Below are 22,724 nucleotides of genomic sequence, written 5' to 3'. Positions count from 1 at the left end.
TGAAAGGAACAAAAGTAATTTAATATTAAGCCACAGTGTAGCTAAAAATGTAATCAGCAAGAAGTTCCCTGAATGTAGTCTACTCTGCAAGCCACCCGACGGCGTGTGGCGGAAGGTACTTTGAGTACCTCTACCGGTTCTCCCTTCTATTCTAGTCTTGTATTGTTCGTGGAAAGAAAGATTATTGGTATGCCTCTGTGTGGGCTCTAATCTCTCTGATTTTATCCTCATTGTCTTTTCGCAAGATATACGTAGGAGGGAGCAATATACTGCTTGACTCCTCGGTGAAGGTATGTGAAGGTATGTTCTCGAAACTTCAACAAAAGCACGTACCGAGCTACTGAGTGTCTCTCCTGCAGAGTCTTCCACTGGAGTTTATCTGTCATCTCCGCAACACTCTCGCGATTACCAAACGATCCTGTAACGAAGTGCTGCTCTCCATTGGATCTTCTCTATCTCTTCTATCAACCCTATTTGCTATGGATCCCACACTGGTGAGCAATATTCAAGCAGTGGGCGAACAGGTGTACTTTAACCTACTTCCTTTGTTTTCAGATTGTATTTCCTTAGGATTCTTCCAATGAATCTCAGTCTGGCATCTGCTTTACTGATGATCAACTTTATATGATTATTCCATTTTACTTCAGATAATTGTAGCTACATGATAAAGGAGCTTTCTTTCTTTATATTCGCAGCACATTACATTTGTCTACACTGAGATTCAATTGCCATTCCCTGCACCATGCATCAATTCGTTGTAGATCCTCCTGCATTTCAATACAATTTTCCATTGTTACAACCTCTTGATATACTATAGCATCATCCGAAAAAAGCCTCAGTGAACTTCCAATGTTATCCACAAGGTCATTTATGTATATTGTGAATAGTAATGGTCCTATGACACTCCCCTGCGGCACACCTGAAATCACTCATACTTTGGAAGACTTCTCTCCATTGAGAATGACATGCTGCGTTCCGTTCCCTAGGGACTCTTCAATCCAATCACACAATTGGTCTGATATTCCATATGCTCTTACTTTGTTCATTAAACAACTGTGGGGAACTGTATCGAATGCCTTGCGGAAGTCAAAAAACACAGCATCTACCTAGGACCCCGTGTCTATGGCCCTATGAGTCTCGTGGACGAGTAGCACGAGCTGGGTTTCACACAATCGTCTTTTTCGAAACCCATGCTGATTCCTACAGAGTAGATTTCTAGTCTCCAGAATAGTCACTATACTCGAACATAATATGTGTTCCAAAATTCTACAACTGATCGACGTTAGAGATATAGGTCTATAGTTCTGCACATCGGTTCAATGTCCCTTCTTGAAAACGGGGATGACCTGTGCCCTTTTGCAAACCCTTGGAATGCTACACTCTCCTAGAGACCTACGGTACACCGCTGCAAGAAGGGGGGCAAGTTCCTTCACATACTCTGTGTAAAATCGAACTGGTATCCCATCAGGTCCAGTGGCCTTTCCTCTTTTGAGCAATTTTAAATGTTTTTCTGTCCCTCTGTCATCTATTTCAATATCTACCATTTTGTCATCTGTGTGATAATCTAGAGAACGAAGTACAGTGCAGTCTTCCTCTGTGAAATAGCTTTGGAAAAAGACATTTAGTATTTTGGCCTTTAGTCTGTCATCCTCTGTTTCTGTACCATTTTGGTCACAGAGTGTCTGGACATTTTGTTTTGATCCACCTACTGCTTTAACATAAGACCAAAATTTCTTAGGATTTTCTGCCAAGTCAGTACATAGAACTTTACTTCCGAATTCATTGAACGCCTCTCGCATAGCCCTCCTCATTGCCTAGTTATGACATCCACCTCCATAAATATATTTATTAAACATGGCAGTGCTGTTACATTCAGTAAGTAGTCAAGTGTAATCCTGGTGACTGAAGATATGTTCCGCTCCATTCCTCTCCTCTCCTCTCACCAGTGGTACTCGACTGGTGAGAGGAGAGGAACTAATGTTTTAAAGCTGGTGTTCTGTGTTAAAGCCCAAACACCTCCACAGTTTTTCGTGGAAGAGTATGGTGCCATGGGATGGTGATTTGTCTGTTGAATATCAGTACTCATGGTATTTTTCAAGAGCGTTTCGCCACCTCCTTTCCTTTCATTCAGTATTAAAAATGCAAGCTTAATATCAAATCATCTCCCATAGGACCAGGGCCGGAATGAATTCTGGGATTGCTGCATTATTTTCAGTGCTCACGTGATGAGTATGGGACCTGCTTTGACTTTTACTTTCAATACTAGTCATAGATATTGCTTTGTTTAACAATGTTCATTAAGAAAACATGATATTACCTCTGAACTCATTATTGTATTACAGTTATGTATTATACTATGTCAAAATAGTTAAATAAACCACAGATTAAATCAGTCATGATGTACATAATACACCAAATAGTACTAAAAAACAAAAAACAAAAAAAACAAAAAAAAGAGCACTCCGTCCTTCAGGCCATGCGTGGCCTACTGGGACCATCCAACCGCCGTGTCAGTGGAGGATGTGGATAGAAGGAATGTGGGGTCAGCACACCGCTCTCCTGGTCATTATGATGGTATTCTTGACCGAAGCCGCTACTATTCGTCGAGTAGATTGTCAATTGGCATCACGAGGCTGAGTGCACTCCGAAAAATGGCAACAGTGCATGGCGGCCTGGATGATCACCCATCCAAGTGCCAACCACGCCCGACAGCACTTAACTTTGGTGATCTCACGGGAACCGGTGTAGCCACTGTGGCAAAACCATTGCCCAAATAGTCCTAAGCTCATTTAATTTTTGTTCCACTCTATGATGAAGTTAAATGTGTCAGTATGAGTGTTTTATCATGCTAATTACTGTTTCAGTACTTTTATTTGGATAGAAATGATGAGTGTTAAAGCCAGTTTATTGCTATGTTCAGAATGTTATCCATTTTCACTACACTCTCTTTAGTATAATTCTATAAATACAGAGCTATGTACACTATTTGCAGATTATTGCTCAGTGCACTTATGAGCATATGTGATGATTAGTCTACAAGGTGATGAGTGAGTATTCCGCATTACTCACTAGTTAAAAAAGGAAAAAAGAGGCTGAATAAATCTTATGAGTCATAGGAGTACTCAAGTCTCTCCTTATCTTGTGTGAGGAATGCAGTGAGCAATGAATTTTAAAACTCACCTTGCCAGTACCAGCTTCCTGGTGCTCCCATGAACAAGCGGTCTCCTTCCTGTAAATGTTGAAAACTACAGTACTAATTTAAAGATATCTAGCACAAAATATATTTATAAATGAGGTCAATTAGGATTACTAACTTGTCTTTTTGTGAATGAAATCTATTATATTAATGTTTCCAAATCCTTAAGATTATAATTGACAGCATGATATTTTCAGTATAAAAACATCATAATGATGATACTGCCATTTTCATGCTTGGATAAACTTTCATCAAAGCTTTCCATGCAATTCAGGGGTAGAGAGTATGAAGTACTTTCAATATTTTGGAAGGTGAAAGGTGACTTGCAAGTAGCCATAAAAAAGTTTCAGTTTTGATCCTGCTAAAAATTGTCCAATACCGAGTTTGAAGTCATTTTCTTGATAGAAAAACATCTGATCACACTATACTTTTCCCCTTCCCTGAGAGATAGGGGGTGCCATGGATCCTCCTTGCCCTTGGGGTATCGGCACCCTTGGTTTAGATACAACAAGGACAAGGAATTAGAGTAGATCTTGGACAATTACTCTTAACCTATCTGTCTAATGAATCAATGACTCACTCAGAAGACTTAAAAACACTGTTGTAACACTCAACCACAAAATTGGTGAAGAGCAAACAACCCCTAATTGTAGACCTATATCATTCTTTCCAATCTTTTCGAAATTGTTTGAAAAAGTGGCTTATGACAGAATAGCTACTCATTTAACTGAGCAGAACTTGTTAACTGATTCTCAGTTTGGCTTTTGCAAGGTTTTCTCTAGAGTGAGACCTCACAAAAAAGTGCAACTCAGCTGAACAAGAAAAAATTACCCTGTTGGTATAATGTGCGACATTGCTGAAGCCTTTGATTGTGTGTATTACAAAATTCTGTTTGGTAAACTAAAGTGTTACCGCGTTAATGACATCTTTCTTGCAGGGATGGAGCTTTACCTTCATAATAGAAACAGAGGATCTTATTAGCAGACTGTGTCACAGGCATGAAGAAACTAACCTCAGAATAGGGCAACAAACATCTGAAGTGCCTTAAGGATCAGTACTGAGCCCATTCTTGTTTCTAGTGTAGATAAATGATCTTCCAGTGACTAATGGGGCAGTGCAAAAGCTGTAGTGTTTGCTGATAACTCGAGTATACTAAACAATAGTTCCAACTTAATCTTAGCAGACATTTCTCAGATGATAGCTGAAAATACCTACAAGTGGTCTAGTGGTTCACAGCTAACAGTCTTACTCTCACAAAGACTTATATTACATAGTTTCAAATCAGCAACAATGACCTGCTAGAACCAGAGGTAGACATTATCATTCATGCACTAAATGAAACACACTGCATAAAATTCCGAGGAGTTTAGTTGGATAACAAGTTAAAATGGAATTAGCACAATGATAAACATGTAGATAAAGCATCTCTCATCACGTTGACATTAAAATAGGGATGTTGACTTATTTTGAATTTTGTAACCACTTGGAATTATCTTCTGGGGCATTAAGCATAAAATAAATACCAGTTAAGCATTCATTCAGGAAAAGTGAGCAATAAGATACCGTAACCATTTATCATGCATAAAGCTTTTTAAGGAGCTTGCAATTTTTGCACTCACTTCCCTAAACATTTGCTCCTTAACTGTTTTTGTTGCTGATAACACAAATCATTTTCAGTCAAACTATGGTTCACACAGCCACAATATAAGACAAAAAACATTGTTTTTTCATGTACACTTTGCCTCCTTATCAGGGTGCAGAATGGAGTTATATGTATTCCATAAGCTCCCAGCAGTTTGGAAACTGAACCTATTCAAAAGAAAATTAGAAACATTCTTCATTAGCCACTCTTTCTACAAATTATTGGAATATTTAGATTTGGGGATTCAAAAGCAACATAGCAAGTAGCAGTATTACTGTGGGCTTGCATGACAAGTAGTAATGTACTATAAATAGAAATCATTATTTGCAGATATAGGTAAATATTTTCATCGCAAAATACCATTGCTATCACGTAAATATTAAACTACTAACAGATGAGCAACAGCTATATAATGAAATTGAGGAGGCACCAGCTTTTTCTCAAATAGGCAGCTTTCTGTCTAGTTTACGAGATTAAATTTATAGTATTAAGCAGTATGGTGAAAGGTTATTGTTGGTACAATATACAGACTAAGTTTCTATGATTTCCTTGGCTTTTGTTAATCTATATCTTGACTGGTTCCAAATTCCTGATGATTATTCTCATCTTGATGTGACCTATGGAACACAGTGAATGACTGAATAGGAAACAATGGGTAATATCTCAATGTTTCTGTTTTTTGACATATACTTACTGAAGATGATTTTCTAGTTTTGAGGAATGTTATGTCTTGGAATAACCACCCTATATAGTATAGTCTGAAAATAAAGACTATAATTTTACAAGATATTGAATTTAAATTGGAAAATCTAAAACTGAACTGATTACTGAATTGCAATTTGCTTCAATTCTTTTCATAATTTTTTTGGTTTGCATTAAAGTAAGTCTGATGAGATATTAAATGTTACAGCAGAATGTTAAGGATTTTGCAGTAGAATGTTAAGGATTTTAATAAAAACATCAGCAGTAATAACAATGTTTTAGTGTTTTAAACTTTGAAATGGTGAAGATATAAATTTACCTTGAGAAAGGAAGACAATAATGATTTTAATGATGATAGATTTTTACTGTGATTGCAGTCTCAACTAAGACAAAGAAACGGGATAGACTCCATGATATAAGATTAGCTGTGTTAAGTAAATCAATTATTGGTAAGATAGGATGGATACATTTAAAGGGAAAATAAGAAAATCACGTGCAAGCAGTAAATATATTTTATGTGGGCAATGAGAATGTCATCATTTAGTGAAACTGGAGCAAGATGAATGATAACATAGAATGTACCATTGATTTGTAAACTGTAAGCGCTTAGTTACCATCTTACAAAGATAATCATATTCATCAACTAAATTACTGATGAACGAGTAATTTGGACTGTAACTGATTTCAGCTTGATGACAGATGGCTACAATGGTCTCAGAATTCAATATAAGCACATATAAATGCTTGTAACAAATCTGGTATTAACTTTTAAATATTATATAAGTTTTTTACTTATTCCAGGTCACTGAAGGCCATTCCACTTACGATCTGTGAAAGGAACATTAGCTTCTCTCTTTTTTGTGAATATGTATTTCTTTAATGGCATGTTCCACTTCCTTAACAATCTATTTACTATGTATCCATGGGAAAAACATGTGTTTCCAATTTGACTTAGAGCTGCATCAGTACAACCACATTAAACAATGACAGGAAGTGGCAAGTCATAATACCTTGGAGAGGCAGGCGCTGAATCCAGCTTGACAGGAGCCCAGTTGGTGGTGGCCAGTGGCACCTGCAACAGTTACCTCATTTACCATTCACTCATATACATCACATTCTACAGAACTTACTATGAAGGAGGACAGTTAGGAATCCAGAAAGAAAAAGTAGTAGAGGCGTATATCAATAGAGAGAAATACCTATAAGAAATTAATTATGTAAGCTGTATTAACAATTTTATGAAAAGGAAAGTTGCTACTCACCAGATAGCAGAGATTCTGAGTCACAGATAGACACAACAAAAAGAACAATTAAAGCTTTCAGCCATTAAGGCCTTCGTCAACAAACCACCACTGGCTTCAGTTACTTGAAACTGCAGTCATACGTGCGACTTGCATTTGTGTGTGTGTGTGTGCGTGTGTGTGTGTGTGTGTGTGTGTGTGTGTGTGTGTGTGTGTGTGTGTGTGTGTGTGTGTTGTCTATTGTTGATGAAGGACTTAATGGCTGAAAGCTTTCATTGTCAGCATCATTTTGTTATGTCTATCTGCGGCTCAGCGTCTCCAGTTTATGGTGAGTAGCAAATTTCCTTTTCATTTATTTATTTACGTCCTGAATCTTTGAGGTACATATACTATATCCTAGATGTTGGACAAAATGACATTACATTAATATACTGTTACATTGATTGTATACATTACATTTATAAATTGTTACATTGTTATATTGCTATATTGTTACATTACATTTGTATATTGTTACAACAGAAATTAACTTACATTTCAAGATACTGTGTTACTGAGTAAAAACAGTTTTCCAGGAGATATGAAGTTACAGATTTTTTAAAACTATGGATTTTGTTTATGGCCTTTAAGTTACTTGGCAGCTTATTCAACAAATGTGAACCTGAGTGATATACACCTTTCTTGCACAGTGTGGTATAACAATGATGTCTGTGTATGTCACTATTTGCCCTTGTATGGTGTTCATGTACAGATTTATTTTGAATAAATACATTTACATTTTTAGCATGCTTTTTTGTAGGTACATGACAACTTCAAGTATATAGATACATGGTAGGGATAGAATCCCCAGTTCTTTAAAGAATAGTTTGTATGATTTTCAACTGTTAGCATTTTTCATTATCCTCACAACCTTTTTTTGTTTCCGGAATGTTGTTATGCTATGAGGAGAATTTCCCCAGAATATGAAGCTGTATCTCAATAGGGAGTGAATAATATTGTTACATTCCATCCTGAGTTTTCCATTGTTTGATATTAACAATTTTCATTATTAACTTGCATAGGTAATAATATCAGCAGATATTACATACAAAAAGCTGCTGCTTCCCAATATAGGCTACTAGATGCCTAGTATTTATGGTCTGCTCGATTACATTTGGACATGAGTACTATCTTAATTGTCAAAGAACACAAACCATATCAAGGCAAAACGAAGAAAGACCTCTTGAATGATTTTTTGTAGCTGAACAATCATGGACTGATCAGCTTAGGCTTCAGGCAATCACATGAAACCTTCAGACTGGACAATCATGAACATAACAAGTGCTTTCTACATTGCTTTTCAGTCTCCTTAACTCACTGGTCACAGTATAAACACTATAAACAACAAAAGGAACATGCGTTGAATATAAACAACAAAATTGTAAAACTAATTGATGATGTTAAGTTCCTAGGAATATATCTGCAGAGTGATCTCAAGTGGAATACACACATTAAAGCTCTTACAACCAAGCTATCATCAATCTGTTGCATGCTACAGATACTAAGCACAAGATGTAATAGAGAAATAGTAATACAGGCATATCATGCACATTTCCAGTCAGCAAGCCAATATGGAATAATATTTTGGGAGAATGCACCATGTAGTCAATTTGTTTTCAAAACTTAGAAACGAGCTATAAGAATCATCTGGAACATAAAGAGACAAGGTTCATGTCACTCCCTTTTTCCTACTCTAAAGATACTGAACCTTCCATGCCTGTATATATTTGAAACAATAGTCTTTGTAAGACAATATTTAAGAACCTCCAATGCCTATCAGCTGAACAGCTCTGTGCACAATTACACAACAAGAAACGGCAATAACATTCATGTTTCATTTGCCAGAATATCAGCCTACCAGAAGAGTGTCCTCCATAGAGGCACACAATTGTATAACCACCTTCCTAACTACATCAAGTTGGTAAAGCAAGACAGCTTGTTCAAAAAAAAAAAAAACTGAAATCATTTCTGATGGACCACAGTTTCAACTCTGTAAATGAATACCTCTCACAATGAAACAAAATTTTATAATGTTAAATTAATAAACAATTTTGTGGCAATTATTTGTTTATTAGAGTGTACTAGTTGTACATGTAACATTGTATTAATGTAGATATTTGTAGTCCACAGCATTGTATTGATCTTATTAGATGTGTGTGTGTGTGTGTGTGTGTGTGTGTGTGTGTGTGTGTGTGTGTGTGTGTGTGTGTGTGTGTGTGTGTGTGTGTGTGTGTAATTTTTAACTTTCTTTATCATTTATTGACCTGTCCTATATCTGTATAAGATGTCACAGGACCAAAACTAAATAAATATATAAATTGATATACACTTCAGCAGCACTTGTGGGCAAGGATTGAAAAACACACTATTTGTGTGATCCACAGGTGACTATCACAATACTGTAAAACTTGTGTTTAAAAATTTAGCATCTTTTTGACATGATAATAGTCATCTTTCATGCAGCGTGATTGTCATTTGTTATAGCAGTTCAGAAAGTTAGTCTGTGGTGTGCTAAGCTGCAGAGTATACTTGACAAGAAAATTGATATGCTGAAGATTGACAACACACATAGTTAATTTATCAACATTTCTGCAGCCTCTTCAGGGCCAATGTCACATGACACTCCCTCCCTTTTCCAATAACAAACCAAGTGAGGTGGAGCAGTTGTTAAGACACTTGATACATACTGAAGAGGAGTGGGGCTAACCAATCCCGGGTTAAATTTTCTAAAGTTTCCCTAAATCTCTTAATACAAATGCCAGTGCCAATTTTCTGTGATATCCTTGTCCCATTTAAGCATCTCCGATGACCAGAATGTTAAATCATAATCTTTGTTCATTGCTGCACTGTCTTTCAGTAGCACACATTGGCTTACACTCATGACATAAATGTGTTGAGTTGTGCGGCATCATAATGGAGCAACATGTTTAAAATTTGTGAAAACGGATTTTCGATTTATGTGTGGGGTCCTGGTATCGCTATTTTCGTTTGAGCTATAGGTATAGGCCGAGCGAAATTTGCGGTACGTTATTGGGTTTTCGAGGTTGTGTGGGTTCCTGGCATCGTCTTTGTTTGAGCCTTATATGTCAAGCGAAGGTACGATCGATACCAATGGTGTGTTTTTTGAATTTTTTGGTTGAGTTGATTGTTGATGATTTTGTGTGTGCCATTATTTGGAACTGTGTCGTTATTGTTATTGTCATATATTTATCTTGTCCCCAACAAAATCCCATACTTCCAGCTGCTATCCCGTTAGTTTCGTTTTATTGGTGGAGTTAAATATTTCACGTGTTGGTGATGTTTACTCGTGGGTGTAATGAGTAACATTGTTGTCGCTATACTGAACACGCTTTATGTAGGTGTGTCCACCATCTTGATGACGTCACGGGTTAAAGCCGACTGGTGACAGCCCAACTGTTGGTAAGCCTGTTGCATTATTGGCAACTGTGCACTCCTACACTTATTACAATAAACTAAGCCCACATGGCGTCTTCCGCAACCAGGTAACAACACTGGTTGAAAATTATGAATAAGTGCTCCATCGAAATATTGAAAGGAGAGTGACATATGCAGTAAAATGTGAGACAACGCATGCTTTTTCGCGCACTTTTGACGAGTGTCAACTTTTAAAAAAGTCACAGAAGCCTTACCATTATTGCCTTAACAATTTCCTATGCTCAGCTTAAAGATACAACGATCTCTATCTACACGCAGATTTTTATTATTTTCCGATTACTCGTTTTGTCGCAATAATGGCGGACGTAGATTGCCACAAGTAGCCTAATGGCAATTCTCCTAATGGTGATTCGTATGAATAAGATGCAAAATGTAAATGCAAGCTCTGTTGTCGTCTTTCACAGCTATGTTTTTATGCACAAAAATGTACATAAAACACTAACATCACGTGCGTAATTTGTTTTTGAGTCGTTATGCACCGCGTGCTCGGAGATGCTGTTGTCCGACCTTTCAACAGTATTTCCGTGTCAGTGTTTCAACGGGGCTTCCCGTCTGTTAGGGAACAATTGGGATGCCATTCATTGTAGTGTGCTCGTGTGAGACAGTCCTCGTGATACCATTAGTTGCCTTGTACCTGTGTGAAACCATACACCGTTTAACGAGTTGTCAAAAGTCTATAGTGAACAGTGCATGTAAAGAACAGGGCAGGAGCAGTTCGATGTTACAGTCAGGAAAGAGAACTGAATGTTTTTGGTTTTAGCGACAGTACAGCGAAGCGAATTTCTAGAGAATATAGAGAAACTTAATGTGTTGTATTTTCACAAAAGGGGCCTGGCAGGCGGCAGAGGTTTGCTTTGGATGAATTTACGCGAGAGTCATATGACGCAAAATCCACGACTTCTATGTGGAAAAGTAGTTTCCAACAGTAGCAGTCGTACTGGAAAAGTGGAAGACTGAAGTGGAAGACCTGCCTTATATGAATGAAGCAACACTGTGGCGTGCCATTCGGAAACTGGGCTTCAGATACAAAGAGTTCAACACAAAACCTGTGCTGATAAGGAATAAGTGAATACTGTAGCAGAAGAAAGAGACGAGTTCTTACGGGAAACAAGGCAATTGTGAAACGCTGGCCAGACTGTTTGTTATAATGACGAGAGATGAGGTGCTGCAAATCATTCCAGAAAGTTTGTATGGCAGGAACGGAAAATGCCTTATACATCAGAAAATGTGTACGATTATCGCAATGGAATGATCTCACTAACGACCCAGTCCGGCTTCGCATGGGTAGAATTTAAGTATGTACTGCCGGACAACTTGACTGGCGTAACGTCAGGCCTGGATCTAATGGGGGAAGGGGGGTAAACTGTGGTATCTGCCCCGGGCGGCAAATTCAGGGGGCGCCAAATTTACATTCTTGGAGTAGAAAGGACCTTGTTTCACAAAGCGCCTAGCATTGAGAGGACGTTGGTCCATCGATTATTCATATGATTTTGAAACGCGTCCTGAACATTTTTGAACACATTCAAGTTGATTTCCGAACGAATCATAAGTTGATTTGAATGTGTGCATGGTGTACGTGATGTTTCTGACAGGGGTATCCTAATCGCATCTAGAAATAAAAAACTTCGCTGCAGACAAAAGGGGACGGGGCTATGTGAGCTTAGCCGAATAAAACCGAACGGGTGAATGGCAGTTGCTGTTTGTTTATGTGATTGATTGGGTGTGCGAATGATCAGCGTTGTTATAGTTATTAACGAAATCCGTAGATTCAAACTACCAGAGTGGAAATAAACGACTATCATTAGTAACAGCTAAGAAAGAGTACATATTATCTTCTCGGTGTATCCAAGAAAATGAAATTTTTACAAAAAGTTTTTGCCAGAACGCTACACTACCAGGTAGAGTCAGTTGTACAGCCCCCCGGTTAGCAGGCACCTATGCGTTGTACGAACGCGTAATAACCCCTAACCGAAGAATAAACGCGGAATAACTGAATCGGAGATTCTGGCAGGATTAGTGACGTTAACCGTAGAATAAGTTTTGACAATGCAGGAATAGTTACAGAATTAGTGACGAGAACGAGGAAGGAGAAGAAAAGGGGACATCACACAAATTATACAAAAGATTACGACTATTCCAAATTTATATAAAAATTTCGTACTTCTAGTTTTCGTTGTCTTGCTTGAGAAACTGGAGCGTATAAATAAAATGTGAAACTATTTCCTAACATAAAATTTTTTGCTTGTGGTAGGCCTACCAGGCATTTAATTTGGTACTTCGTGAATTATATTCTGTCGTGTTTTTATGTAAATGAGGTAGATAAAAATGACAACTTAATGTGAAAACAGTCTCGCTTATTTGGCGTGTGCTACAGTTGCTGCAATTTTAGAAAAGCCTATTTCGTTTTATCTAGCAGACAGTAACAAAATGGATGAAATCAAATCGAGAAACCACACCAGTCTTGGGCACTATTCGCGTTAACAGCTTTTTCAGTATTAGACAACAACATTTTGAATTTTCATGAAGCAGAACGTTTGACGACCTTTGATGAGGTAATACACTCCTGGAAATAGAAATGAGAACACCGTGAATTCATTGTCCCAGGAAGGGGAAACTTTATTGACACATTCCTGGGGTCTGATACATCACATGATCACACTGACAGAACCACAGGCACATAGACACAGGCAACAGAGCATGCACAATGTCGGCACTAGTACAGTGTATATCCACCTTTCGCAGCAATGCAGGCTGCTATTCTCCCATGGAGACGATCGTAGAGATGCTGGATGTAGTCCTGTGGAACGGCTTGCCATGCCATTTCCACCTGGCGCCTCAGTTGGACCAGCGTTCGTGCTGGACGTGCAGACCGCGTGAGACGACGCTTCATCCAGTCCCAAACATGCTCAATGGGGGACAGATCCGGAGATCTTGCTGGCCAGGGTAGTTGACTTACACCTTCTAGAGCACGTTGGGTGGCACGGGATACATGCGGACGTGCATTGTCCTGTTGGAACAGCAAGTTCCCTTGCCGGTCTAGGAATGGTAGAACGATGGGTTCGATGACGGTTTGGATGTACCGTGCACTATTCAGTGTCCCCTCGACGATCACCAGTGGTGTACGGCCAGTGTAGGAGATCGCTCCCCACACCATGATACCGGGTGTTGGCCCTGTGTGCCTCAGTCGTATGCAGTCCTGATTGTGGCGCTCACCTGCACGGCGCCAAACACGCATACGACCATCATTGGCACCAAGGCAGAAGCGACTCTCATCGCTGAAGACGACACGCCTCCATTCGTCCCTCCATTCACGCCTGTCGCGACACCACTGGAGGCGGGCTGCACGATGTTGGGGCGTGAGCGGAAGACGGCCTAACGGTGTGCGGGACCGTAGCCCAGCTTCATGGAGACGGTTGCGAATGGTCCTCGCCGATACCCCAGGAGGAACAGTGTCCCTAATTTGCTGGGAAGTGGCGGTGCGGTCCCCTACGGCACTGCGTAGGATCCTACGGTCTTGGCGTGCATCCGTGCGTCGCTGCGGTCCGGTCCCAGGTCAACGGGCACGTGCACCTTCCGCCGACCACTGGCGACAACATCGATGTACTGTGGAGACCTCACGCCCCACGTGTTGAGCAATTCGGCGGTACGTCCACCCGGTCTCTCGCATGCCCACTATACGCTCTCGCTCAAAGTCCGTCAACTGCACATACGGTTCACGTCTACGCTGTCGCGGCATGCTACCAGTGTTAAAGACTGCGATGGAGCTCCGTTTGCCACGGCAAACTGGCTGACACTGACGGCGGCGGTGCACAAATGCTGCGCAGCTAGCGCCATTCGACGGCCAACACCGCGGTTCCTGGTGTGTCCGCTGTGCCGTGCGTGTGATCATTGCTTGTACAGCCCTCTAGCAGTGTCCGGAGCAAGTATGGTGGGTCTGACACACCGGTGTCAATGTGTTCTTTTTTCCATTTCCAGGAGTGTATATTCTTTTGTAGAAAGGAAAGCACGCCCTGTAGAGCTGTAGCAAGATTACAGAGAAAATGATGCTGGGACCTAAGAATTGAAGAAATGTATACTGTCTAGCTTGTCTCTTGTCTTTACTGGGTATATATTTCCTACATTTAATTTTATGTCACGCTTAAGAAGAAGTTATTAGCTAATAGCCGATAAAGAGTGGAAATTTTCTGAAGAGTTTTCATCCTCCCGGTCACAAATAATCCCTCCCAGTATTAACTGAGAGGTACTTTTTTTTTTTTTAAGTAGTGTAGGTTGTCAAACAGCAGACTGAGAGCGAGAGAGGCACCACAGGACGTTTTAATTTCTACTGTCCTGAATATAGGTTTGGTGGCTTCCATTACAAAACATACATGTTTTAACTCTACAGAGAAAAATGACGTTGACTGCGATAGAAGAATGCTGTGTAAAGAGGTGTGGCACTGCATTTTAGCACACTTAAGACCAAATAACATGTCTTACATTTCCTTGAACATATATGGTCTATACATCAACCCCTTCAGAAAGATGTGCGCTACAAAACGAACATATTTTGGAAAAATCGATTTTTTTTTAAATTTTTAATGTCCTGCTTTAAAAGGTCGAGGGGGGGGGGGGGGGGGGACGCTACTATCAAGTTTTTGCCGCATTTCGGAAACATCGCAGATCCAGCGCTGCGTGGCGTATTTTGTTTTGGGAGCCACGAATATAATGCAAAAAACAGCATTAAATAAGTGAATATCATCACTTTCTTATGAGTTACGCGATGTAAGCAGTGCGTCCCATAAAAGTTGTCTGGATGCATGAATATTGTGCGTTCCATATTTAATTGGCGTTTGGATCTTATGGAAATGATGTAAGCACATCGCATGCGAGATGTTCTGGCGTAACCACAAGCGGCAGAATGAGTACGAAGAACGCAAAACCAGAGAAGGCGGTGAAACGACGTCGGAAGGTGGTGAATGGCTGTCTCATAAGATTCCCGGATCTGCGATGTTAACCAGTTCCGCACGTACAGCTGGACGTCGTCGTTCGAGGTGAATCGTTTGCCCCTCAGAGCATTTTTAAGGGGACCAAAAATGGCGTAATCACAGGGAGAGAGGTCCGGATTGTATGGAGCGTGGCCTAGAACCTCCCATTTGGATTTCTGCAGGAGTGTTGCGACTGTGTTGGCCGTATGAGGCTTTGCATTGTCGTGGAGCTGAATGACCCCACGGGTGAGATTGCCTGGTCATTTTGATTTGATCGCTTGGCGAAGGGTGGTCAAGTAACGCTGGGCATTAACTGTTGTCCCGTGCAGCATGAAGTGAATCAGAAGGGTGCCAAAGAAGAACGTCAGCATAGGGACAAACGATTCACCTCAGATGACAATGTCCATCTGTACGTGCGGAACTTGTTAACATCGCAGCCCTGGGAATTTTATGACGCAGCCATTCACCGCCTTGTGTCGCAGAGGACCAAGTGTCTCAACAGCCAGGGTCAATACTTCTAACATACAGGTACTGGTTTCTGTAATTTTGCCTCCGGCTCGTTCCTTTCTGAACGCCCCTTATATGTTCATAGCCTCCACCTTATAGCGTTTTTTCAAGAGTAATAATGGGACCAAATGCTAAGCACAAAGAATACACCCATTCCATAACACCTACCCCTCTGCACTTCACTGTTGGGACTCCACATGGCGGTAGATAAAGTTCTCCAGGCATCGGATTGCCACAGGGTATAGAGTGATTGCAAATTGCAAATCACTTGTTTCACCATCCACTGTTAAGTCTTTAAACCACCTCAAGTGTCGCTTAGAAATGACTACAGAAACGTGTGGTACAAGTGGCGCTGCTCGAGCATTGTACCTCATTCTTGTTAACTCCCTGCCCACACTCATTGTACAGGGCGGGGCAAATAAAAGCGACCCGGACGAGTGGATACGATAGGCCGTGAATGTATGCATATAACCACACCAGCTTACTTCCAACAGGATGCGGTTATATTAGTGGAAAGGGGCCAAAATAAGTTACTGTCAGTTGCACTGATGATATAAACTTTATTTCTTAAAACATACAATCACACAAGCAAGGATCAAAACTCTCAGGGTTTTAAAGGAAGACCTCCTTTGATTTAATTTAGATCGGCTGAAGGCCACATCGAAAATCCAAGGCACAAGCCCTAAGCAAGAAATTGAGGTACAGGGGTTCTTCTGTAGGTTTCACTTCTTTAGAAAAAAAAAATTATCTTCAATATACAGGGTTATTACAAATGATTGAAGCGATTTCACAGCTCTACAATAACTTTATTATTTGAGATATTTTCACAATGCTTTGCACACACATACAAAAACTCAAAAAGTTTTTTTAGGCATTCACAAATGTTCGATATGTGCCCCTTTAGTGATTTGGCAGACATGAAGCCGACAATCAAGTTCCTTCCACACTCGGCACAGCATATCCCCATCAATGAGTTCGAAAGCATCGTTGATGCGAGCTCGCAGTTCTGGCACGTTTCTTGGTAGAGGAGGTTTAAACACTGAATCTTTCACATAACCCCACAGAAAGAAATCGCATGGGGTTAAGTCGGGAGAGCGTGGAGGCCATGATCTCCAAGACGACCGATCCATCGGTTTTCCAATCTCCTGTTTAAGAAATGCCGAACATCATGATGGAAGTGCGGTGGAGCACCATCCTGTTGAAAGATGAAGCCGACGCTGTCGGTCTCCAGTTGTGGCATGAGCCAATTTTCCAGCATGTCCAGATACACGTGTCCTGTAACGTTTTCTTCGCAGAAGAAAAAGGGGCTGTAAACTTTAAACCGTGAGATTGCACAAAACACGTTAACTTTTGGTGAATTGCGAATTTGCTGCACGAATGCGTTAGGATTCTCTACCGCCCAGATTTGCACATTGTGTCTGTTCACTTCACCATTAAGAAAAAATGTTGCTTCATCACTGAAAACAAGTTTCGCACTGAACGCATCCTCTTCCATGAGCTGTTGCAACCGCGCCGAAAATTCAAAGCGTTTGACTTTGTCATCGAGTGTCAGGGCTTGTAGCAATTGTAAACGGTAAGGCTTCTGCTTTAGCCTTTTCCGTAAGATTTTCCAAACCGTCGGCTGTGGTACGTTTAGCTCCCTGCTTGCTATATTCGTCGACTTCCGCGGGCTACGCGTGAAACTTGCCCGCACGCGTTCAACCGTTTCTTCGCTCACTGCAGGCCGACCCGTCGATTTCCCCTTACAGAGGCATCCAGAAGCTTTAAACTGCGCATACCATCGCCGAATGGAGTTGGCAGTTGGTGGATCTTTGCTGAACTTCGTCCTGAACTGTCGTTGCACTGTTATGACTGACTGATGTGAGTGCATTTCAAGCACGACATACGCTCTCTCGGCTCCTGTCGCCATTTTGTCTCACTGCGCTCTCGAGCGCTCTGGCGGCAGAAACCTGAAGTGCGGCTTCAGCCGAACAAAACTTTATGAGTTTTTCTACGTATCTGTAGTGTGTCATGACCATATGTCAATGAATGGAGCTACAGTGAATTTATGAAATCGCTTCAATCATTTGTAATAGCCCTGTACATAGGCTGAAAGCCTCAGCTTAAATTTTTCCCATGGAACTCAGCTGAAGGCCTCACATTAATCAAGAACAGTGTTACGGCTTAAGGCCGAGACAAACATTTTCAAAGTTTAATCTAAATAGGCTGAAAACTCGGCTGAAGGCCTCATATCAACAAAACAATTTAACGGGTTAAGGCCTAGGAAGAAGAGCTTTCAATCTGAAAAGGCTGAAGGCCTCATCTTAAAATATTTCGTGTAAAACTCGGCTGAAGGCCTCATACTAAAGAATAACTATCTTATGACTTAAGGGCAATACAAGGATTTTGAATTTTTAATTTATGAGAGATTACAACTTGGCTGAAGGCCACACATCATGCAGAAAACAATTTTATGGCTTAAGGCCTAAAGGGAAGAGCTTCTAAATTTCAATTAAAATAGGCTAAATGCTTTATTCTAAAATGCTTCACATAACTCTTGGCTGAAGGCTACATACGAAACTCAAACAAGCTCACAGCTTAAAGCCCAGACAAAGAAATTTCCAATTTTTAATTTAAGCTCGGAAACTCGGCTGAAGGCCACATAAAACTAGAAAATATTTCTTATGGCTTAAGGTTTAGACAAATTTTTTTCAACTTTTGATTTGAAAAGGCTGAAAACTCAGCTGAAGGCCACATACCAACTTGAAACCAATTTACGGCTTAAGGCCTAGGAACAAGGAATTTTCAGTTTTAATTTTGAAAGGCTGGAACTCGGCTGATGGCCACATACCAAACAAGAAACAATTTTTTTCTCACGGATATGGCCTAAGAAGAAAAGCCTTGCAATTTTAATTAGCTAAAACTCGGCTGAAGGCCACACAGAGTGCTCAGAACTACAAAGGGAATCACTGTGTAAAACACAGGGAGCGGCGTTCAGAAGGTTCCAAGGATCGGCCTGGGAAGGTAACACCAACGCACGTTTAGGTGAGACAGGCAGCCAGACCGACAACCTCTTAATCGGAAGCCATCCCAACCGAAAGCCAGCCGACGAACCAACCAACAAGATCAGTTCTGTTCCACCCAACCAGCAAAACGACAACAAGATGTCAATAGCACAACATTCTGGACACTGGTGCCCAATCCAGTCAAGTCAGAATAAACGCCTAAAACTACCAACAACACCTCAGCTGTCAAACTACTCGCCGTGCTGCACAGCATCAATACGACGAGGAAAATATACTGCCAAAAACTACGTCAACCCCCAGGTCAGGTAACCGGAACGTCAACGGCCGCAAGACAGAAGATACCGATGGTACATTAATAAGGGAAAGAATTAAGTTTAACGCCACACAGGAAGACGGCTGCAATTCTAGCAGACTTCAATGCACACATGTTGTTGCTTGTGAGAATCTCCCAGAAAGCCATTACCAGGATCAGACGAAGAGATGTGATAGCAGTTGAGGCTTGATAGTAGGTTAAGTGAGCACTCAACTTTAGTGTCGAGGCTCGGTGGGCGACGAAATTCGTAACCCTCGCAAGAAGCGCCTCACAACTCCAACCGCGCTTGCACGCCGCCAGTGGCTCCAGCCTGACTCTGCGCCACGGAGACTTCCTCGCTGCTCTGCCCAACTGACCGACTGCCTAGGCCCGGAAACGGTTAAAGGACCAAATACACGTCGGCCGATGAGACGACCGACAGAATGACCAACCAATGGTCGTTTCCGCTCCAGCCTCCTTCCAACGGACAGTTCAAGTGTGTCGCCAGCGGTCGGCGAGCACTGGCTGTCCGCGCCTCATCGGCGCTCCGTCCCCGACTTCACTGCTGCTGCGTCACGATTGAACTCGAGACACACGATGACCCGTAAATACTATCGGTCGCTCCAGAGATAGTATGATAGTGCACTTATCGATAAGCGCTGCTGCTGCCACTCACGGCAGGTAAGGCAGGAAGTTAGTGACGCCAGTAAATGGAATGAGAAAACGAGGCGGCAGTATCGTAATAGAAGATGACAAACAATAAACGGCATGAACACGAGCCGCGCACGGCTCAACCCTCATAGTCTTCAAGAACTGCAGCAGAACGTTTCGGATGAGGTTGCAGCAATTCCAGCAGTCCAGCGTCGGTGCGTCTACGGCAGCTTGCTGACCAGGGCCCAAAAGTGCCAAGAATTGAATGGTGGTCAATTTCAACATTCTTTGTAGTCAGGCTAGTACCGTATTTCCTTTCCTCGGCTGTGTTTCTGTGTACCCTGGAACTCTATTCTTCGGTCCACTTTTGTTTCCCCCACCCTGTACTTGCTGAATTGCTGGTAGCACTTTGAAACTCACAAGTGATTTCTCCCGCCAATTTCATGAGATTTTTTACGACAGCCCTCCTCGATGCTGCAACGCCTGGTCTTGGTTTAGCAGCTGTTTTTCCTTCTCCTTTCAATCAAGTCCACCACAAAAGCACTGAAATGTCCCAGATGGGTTTATTAAGCAGGTGACATCCAATGACTAGTCCACGTTCGAAGTCACAGAGATCGCCTGATCGTCCCATTGTAATATTTCTGGCTTTGCAGCCGTTATATTCAGATACAAGAAGCTCTTCTTAAAGCAGCTCAGAAGGCAGAAGTGGCAAGATGATGTAATGTGGTGTGAGGTACCGATAACGATGGTTTGTTCGGTACGCGTACCGTGAGAAAGACCGCCTATATTGTGGCCCTTCTCCGCGATTGGCTGCTGCGTTCGGAAGTTGCGCGCCAAAATGATAATCTTCTATTATTAATATTAGCAAAATTAAACAGCACATTTACTTACATTTCACATTACAGCATCTCTCAGTAGCGTGCTATCATTCCATTACTTCACCGGTATTAATAACCAGTAGAATAATAAACAACTGCTAAGCGAAAAGGCAGACAAAGCACTTCGGTGATCTTCGGACCGCGCCTATCTTGGATGGTGGGCGAAGTGGTTCGGCTGTAGGAGCAGCAGAGCTAGTCTGGCAGCAGTGTAGGAGGACAGACATGTTGTCTGCCGCGATATCAGTTAAGACTTAATATTCAATGTCTAGTTTGTAAATGTGACAGATGGTTGGGTAGTCTCGGAGGACAGACATGTTGTCTGTCGCAGTCAGTGTCTAGATTTTATTAGCAATGCAGTTGAGAACAGCGTGATAGTAATTACGGAAAATACGCAGTTCATTATATTGTTGGAGAGTGGAAATTATTTGTGACTCTAAATTGGATTGTACTTGTGCAGTTTCTTGCGTTCTGCCAATAAAAAGCGCGTGGCATCCCACACAAACGAACTGGAAATTTAATTATTCACATAATATCAGTTTCTCTCTAAAAGTTTCTTACGGCCTCAATATAACAGATTCACGGCCTACGTGCTGTTTCCTGCGCAGGGGAGAACAACTATAGAAGACTGCAGGTTTGTGAACATTAATTAGAACTTATGCATTCGACTCAGTCCAGTGCAAGCAAATAGGCACCTCGCGTGTACTGCAATATTAGTACAAATGAGATCAGTGACATGTCTTCTGTGGTGACATGGAAGAGGTATGAAGGAGAGAAGTTTTCGAAGGAAAGGGTTTTTAATACGCACGTATATATCACCCTCTCTCTCTCCCTGCCTCTCTTTTTCAACGTGCTGTACCATTACTCTGTTACTGCTTCTCTACTGACAACACAGTACTGCTTGCCTTCTTTTATATTGGAAGACCTGCCTCTCGTGACATCTAGAGGTCAATTCCACATCGCAAAGGGATGTCCTCGTGCTTTTGATCACAGAGTAAATCGCGAAATAGGGAACTTGAGGGGGGAAACCACGTTAGCACTTTGGGAGGTTCAAAAAACCCGATATTTATATTGCATAAATCGTTAGTTTAACTATCGAAGAATACGCTGTCAAAATTTCAAAGCGAGATTCGCATTCGTTTATGTTTTATGAGCATTGAACCGAGTGTACATCGGATACGGGCTCGAGCCCAGATAGGGCGACATACTATCATACGATTTCTACGGATGGAAATCCTCGACACCGATACGAGTATTGCCCAGAAGGAGAAGACAGCTGGTGCCAGTGGCAGAAAGGAACAGCCCTTGGAATGGAACATGAACCGCACACTACTCCATTGCACACCGACGTACAGAAGGAAATGTATGAAGCTTTATCAAGGGATGAATTACTGGAGAGATGTTTAGGTAGCCACACACAAAATTCGAATGAAAGTTTTAATTCCACTATTTGGCGATTAGTTCCTAAACACGTGAACTCCGGACTAAAAGTCGTTGAATTGGCATAGTTTCAGCAGCGGGCCTATTCAATGAAGGAAATTCATCCCTTCTGAAGGCCATGAAAGAGGCAGGAATTGTAGTAAGCACGCCAAGCTTCAGTTATGCCGCACAAATGGATAACCAGTGCGTGAGCCGGCAGAATGGACGTAGTTCATTGGAATCGAAGGAAGGTCGGAAATCTCTGCTGCAAGGGCAAAACGAAGCCTATGAGGATGAAGAAGGATTACTACATGGTGCTGGAATCGCAGAGTTATCGGTAAGCATTTTACATTATTTAAAACTTGCTTGAATTTTTAGTTTCCGAGAATTTATTTTTCAAACGCGTTTATCTCGAAATGAATTGTTTCACATTTGCGTGCAGTCTAACTCATAAAGTATAGAACCGGTCATTACGAAAATTGATAGTATGATTCTTTATAAAATTACGTATTATATGAACCAACTTGTGTGATGATATCACGATTTTAAGGGTATTTTTTTGCGCAATTAGAGAAAAAATTATGAAAATCGAAATAAATTGTTCCAGCGCCTTCTAAGTTTTTAATTTTGATTATTTTCACCTGAATTGAGGTTCATATTCTTAGAAAATAGGTTATTAATGTAAAATCAAAAAAATTTTGATTTCAGATGAAAATCGGAATGGCTACACAGCAC

General features: G+C 41.2%; 1 protein-coding gene across 1 annotated transcript in view; it reads right to left on the bottom strand.

The window, feature by feature from the left end:
- The window catches only part of LOC124790034 (integrin alpha-PS2-like), a 434,380-nt gene that overhangs the window by 64,739 nt on the left and 346,917 nt on the right, over window positions 1–22,724 (bottom strand). Inside the window, exons 5-6 of the mRNA XM_047257589.1 lie at window positions 6,551–6,612; window positions 3,181–3,229 (exon numbers count right to left, since the gene is read on the bottom strand). Coding sequence (XP_047113545.1) covers window positions 3,181–3,229; window positions 6,551–6,612 — 111 coding nt within the window. The remainder of the gene's footprint in view (window positions 1–3,180; window positions 3,230–6,550; window positions 6,613–22,724) is intronic.

The sequence above is a fragment of the Schistocerca piceifrons genome, chromosome 3, assembly GCF_021461385.2.
Source record: "Schistocerca piceifrons isolate TAMUIC-IGC-003096 chromosome 3, iqSchPice1.1, whole genome shotgun sequence".
In the NCBI taxonomy this organism is placed as follows: Eukaryota; Metazoa; Arthropoda; class Insecta; order Orthoptera; family Acrididae; genus Schistocerca; species Schistocerca piceifrons.
The sequence above is the reverse complement of the archived record's forward strand: the minus strand, read 5'-3'. Positions and strand labels throughout refer to the sequence as shown.